General features: G+C 31.7%; 1 protein-coding gene across 1 annotated transcript; it reads left to right on the forward strand.

The window, feature by feature from the left end:
* On the forward strand, positions 3,661–4,417 carry LOC107612156 (calcium-binding protein PBP1-like). The gene has a single exon (XM_016313976.2). The coding sequence runs from the start codon at positions 3,771–3,773 to the stop codon at positions 4,113–4,115; it is 345 nt and encodes a 114-aa protein (XP_016169462.1). The 5' UTR covers positions 3,661–3,770; the 3' UTR covers positions 4,116–4,417.

Here is a 4,630-nt window from a genome sequence, read left to right on the forward strand (position 1 = left end):
TAATGACACTTCTTAATTATATGTCACATTTTGATTGATCCATAGTCATATTTTATTATAAAATATAAAAATGATAAAAACACTATTTCATAGTAATAATAAGTATCATAAATTCATAATAACTTGCACCTTGCACGTGTCATCATTTGATTGTGCCTACGTGGGTCCTTTCATTCTCCATTCAATTTCATTATGTGTAATAACTAATAATAACAGATCAATGGTTCTTGGTTCACTATTATGTGGAGGGAGAAAAAATAAATTGAGCTAATTAATTTGTACACCTAAATCAGAGGCTGTGGACCTTAGAATATATACACGCATAATATAATTGAAATTGCATGTAAATTAAAATTGCTTCATTAATTTCTGACGAAGCATAGTACACTAATAATAATTTTTCACTTAGCCAAACAGTGTTATATTCATTAAATTAGTATTGTCATATAAGCAGTGAATAGCAGTTTGTACCAAATTACCTCTTATCAATATATTAACCAAATTAAAATTGCTGCCATTGTGACAGGACAATTAAGGTCACCTAACATTGAGCAACAGTAACAATATCCCTCTCTCTCTTTTTTGTCCCCATAATAACATTTGACACTAATAATCCCTAGCTAGCTACCCCTAATGTGGGACGACAGAAAAATGAACGTTTTCATTCAGAGAGACGACATTAATACAAAATTAATTTCATTATTGTTAGAATATAATTAGGATCAATTAGAATTATTTAGTATATCTGAATATTTATTATAGAATATTACGTCTTTATTATTACGATTCTCTTAGTTCCTATAAATACCCTTCTATATTGTATCATTCCAGACAACTTAAATACAACTCAATAATACACTTTTCAGATTACTCTCTCAGTCTCTTGTTTCTAACATGGTATCAGAGTCATGGTATTCTCTTTGAGGAGGATAGATTGTTTTTTTTTTCCTTGCAGTGAAATCACCGTAATTTTTGTATTTTTTTCTATGCCATTTTTCTTTACCTTTTGTCACTCCTTTGATACTTTTTCACCTCACGACTTCCGCTGTTTTCCTATTCTCATGAAGAAATCATATAGTTTTCACTCTCTTTAGGCAGTTCTGTCTGCGTTCTCTCGTGGCAGTTCTGTATGCGTTCTCTCGTGGTAGTTTCATCTGCATTCTCTCGTGGTAGTTCCGTTTGTGTTCTCTCGTGGTAGTTCCGTCTGCGTGGCAGTTTCGTCTGTGTTTCGTCTATGTTTCCTTGTAGCAGTTTTTTTTTTTTTTTAAGTAAAAGAGCTCAACACATTAAAGTGGAGCAAATAGTATCAAACAAACAAAAATACAGGCAACTCCCACAAACTCCTTGAACAGAGGAACAACTCCGTCTGCGTTTCTTTCTGGCAGTTCCGTCTGCACTTCCTTCAAACAAGCGGCAGTTCCATCTGCGATGTTAGAATATAATTAGGATCAATTAGGATCAATTAGAATTATTTAGTATATCTGAATATTTATTATAGAATATTACGTCTTTATTATTACGATTCTCTTAGTCTCTATAAATACCCTTCTATATTGTATCATTCTAGACAACTTGAATACACTCAATAATACACAAATCCTTTCTCCAGTCTAGTCTCTTGTTTCTAACATGGTATCAGAGTCATGGTATCCTCCTTGAGGAGGATAGATTGTTTTTCTTCTGGTGAAATCACCATATTTTTCTTCTGTACTATTTTTTTCTTCTCTTTTGTCAATGCTTTTTTTTCGACAGTTCGCCATCTTTTCAGCAGTTTTTCGGCCACTCTTGCGGTAGTTCCGTCTGCATTCCCGTCCAGCAGTTCTGTCTGCTTTCTCGTCCGGCAGTTCCGTTTGCTTTACCGTTCGGCAGTTTCGTTTGTGTTCCCTTCCGACAGCTTCATCTCCGCTTTCTTCCGGCAGTTCCGTCTGCATTTCCTTCAGACAAGTGACAGTTCCGTCTGCACTTCCTTCAGACAAGTGGCAGTTCCGTCTGCGCTTCCTTCAGACTAGTGGCAGTTCCATTTGTGTTTCCTTCAGACAAGCGGCAATTCCATCTGTGCTTCCTTCCAACAGTTCCATCTGCACCCGTTTTATCAGTTTATGTAGTTTTTTTCTCTTTATTTCGTTGTTTTAAATAAGTTTCAAACTCAAGTTTTCACTTGAGTTTGAGGGGAGATGTTAGAATATAATTAGGATCAATTAGGATCAATTAGAATTATTTTGTATATCTGAATATTTATTATAAAATATTACGTCTTTATTATTACGATTCTCTTAGTCCCTATAAATACCCTTCTATATTGTATCATTCCAGACAACTTGAATACAACTCAATAATACACTTTTCAGATTACTCTCTCAGTCTCTTGTTTCTAACAATTATAATGCTCAGTATGGTGATATACTTATTAACAAAACTTTCATTGTAGAATTTTTTAGTCTAGTTAACAAATATTTTTAGAATATTATAAAATTATTTATCTTAAAATTTTAAATTAATAAAAAAATAAATGAATAATTATATTTATAATATAAAATACTAATTAAGAATATCATAAAAAATATTTAATGAAAATTATTAAAAATAAATGTTTGTATATTAATATAAAAACATTTATTTTTCGATATTTTTTTATGTATTAAACAATAATAAGTATCCTTATTTAGGGCACTTTTTAGCAATATGTATAATGTATATACACACATAAGTTAACCTGTGTCTTTACAAAAATGTATTCACTGTAATCAAATTCGATTGGTCTAGTGGTTAGTTCATTAGTCCGTTTAAATAAATATCGGGAATTCGAATTCTGCCTTGTACATGCAGCAATCCATTGGTCAGTGACAAACTCTTAAATAAAATTCAGTACCACGACAGATTAATTTTTAGCATGTCAAAATAAAAAATGCCTTGAAAAAAAAAATGTATCCACTATATATTGCTGTCGTCTCTGAAATTCATAAATGTATAGTAATTACCGACAAGTTTTTGTCGTCATTAAATGTGTTTTGTGACATTATTATCAACATCATGGAGTATATGTACCTAGAATTTTCCCCCTCTTAATTTTTTCGCATTATCATAACCGTGGCAATAAATATGTATATACGTTTTGTGAGCACGCTGCACATGCATGGTCACATCATAGAAGCCACCATATAATCATATATAATGCCATATGGAGCCTCTTCTCATTCAATACCTCTGGACTACAAATTTCATTTAGTATAGCACATTTAATTATGCATACATTATTGACTCCACATAGAATAAATACACACTCTCTAAATATCTTTTTAATTTTACATTAAAAAATTGAAAAATACCTCTCACAACGAATAGAAAAGAATAACTAGCTAATTTATCAAATGATATACATAAAATAATGTTAGAAAAAAAAAACAGTTGAGAATTTCGTGAACATTATTCCTTCCTTTCATGTACCCTTCCAATTTACCGAATCGTACCATTTTGTACACGATTTATATGGTTGTTAGCCGAATACAATTAAAGTATAATTCGTTTACTTTAAGGTACATGCTTTTTTTTTAATGGATTCATTTTGAGGTACATTAAGTGGTTAATAATACACTACGTTTAACTAGGATAGTAAAAAAAAAATATTGTTAATTTTTCTTCCCTGGCATATATATAAATGTGACACACCCTTCAATCAGAAGCCACACCAAAACCTCATCATCCGTAGCCTTCAGAACTAACATACATCACCATCATCATATCAAAGCCTTCCACTTGAAGCTGAGTCATCCATGGAGTTAGACCATGCTTTGGACTTCGAGGACTACTTCCCTTCCATGATTTCGCGCCTCGGCGCAGAAGGGTTCATTGGGGAGCTTTGCAACGGCTTCAGTCTACTTATGGACGCACACAAGGGGTTGATCACGTTTGAGAGCTTGAAGATGAATTGTTGCTTACTAGGTTTGGAGGTGAGGGATGATGAGCTCTTGTGCATGTTAATGGAAGGTGATTTGGATGGAGATGGTGCCCTAAGCCAAATGGAATTTTGCATTCTCATGTTTAGGCTTAGTCCATGCTTGATGGATGGAGATGCACCTAAATTGTTTACTCAAAATGTTGATCCCATGTTAGTATAATTTAATGTAAGTGTTATTACTTATTAGTATCTGCTCTAATTGAATTGTGCTAGCTTCTATATGTTTATTTTCATTAAGTTGAAAGGAAGATTTGTATTTGTTTAGATATATTATATGTATGTATGTATAGTAGAGTATTTTTTATGGTCATTAATAAGGAAGCTTCCAATAAGAAATTATTGATGACTATCAAGAATACTTTACTAAAATAGTAACTTTTTTTAACAACTAATATATGTGAAGAGTACTCATTTTACTTGTAGTGTATGTTATTTAGTGATATAAAATTTTCATCTTTCAAAAACAAGAGAATAATTGAGATAAAAGAACATGTATGTGTATGTATGTTGATGTAAGCCTTAATTAATCCATATGATAATTCACAATGTTCTATATTAATTAAAATAGATTTTATAGTTTATGCTATTCAACTCTTTCAGTACAGTGATAATTATAATTATTAGAAATTGCTTTATGTGTATATATATGGATTCTATTTTAGCGTCATGAAATAA

This window comes from Arachis ipaensis, chromosome B08 (assembly GCF_000816755.2).
Source record: "Arachis ipaensis cultivar K30076 chromosome B08, Araip1.1, whole genome shotgun sequence".
Classification (NCBI taxonomy): domain Eukaryota; kingdom Viridiplantae; phylum Streptophyta; class Magnoliopsida; order Fabales; family Fabaceae; genus Arachis; species Arachis ipaensis.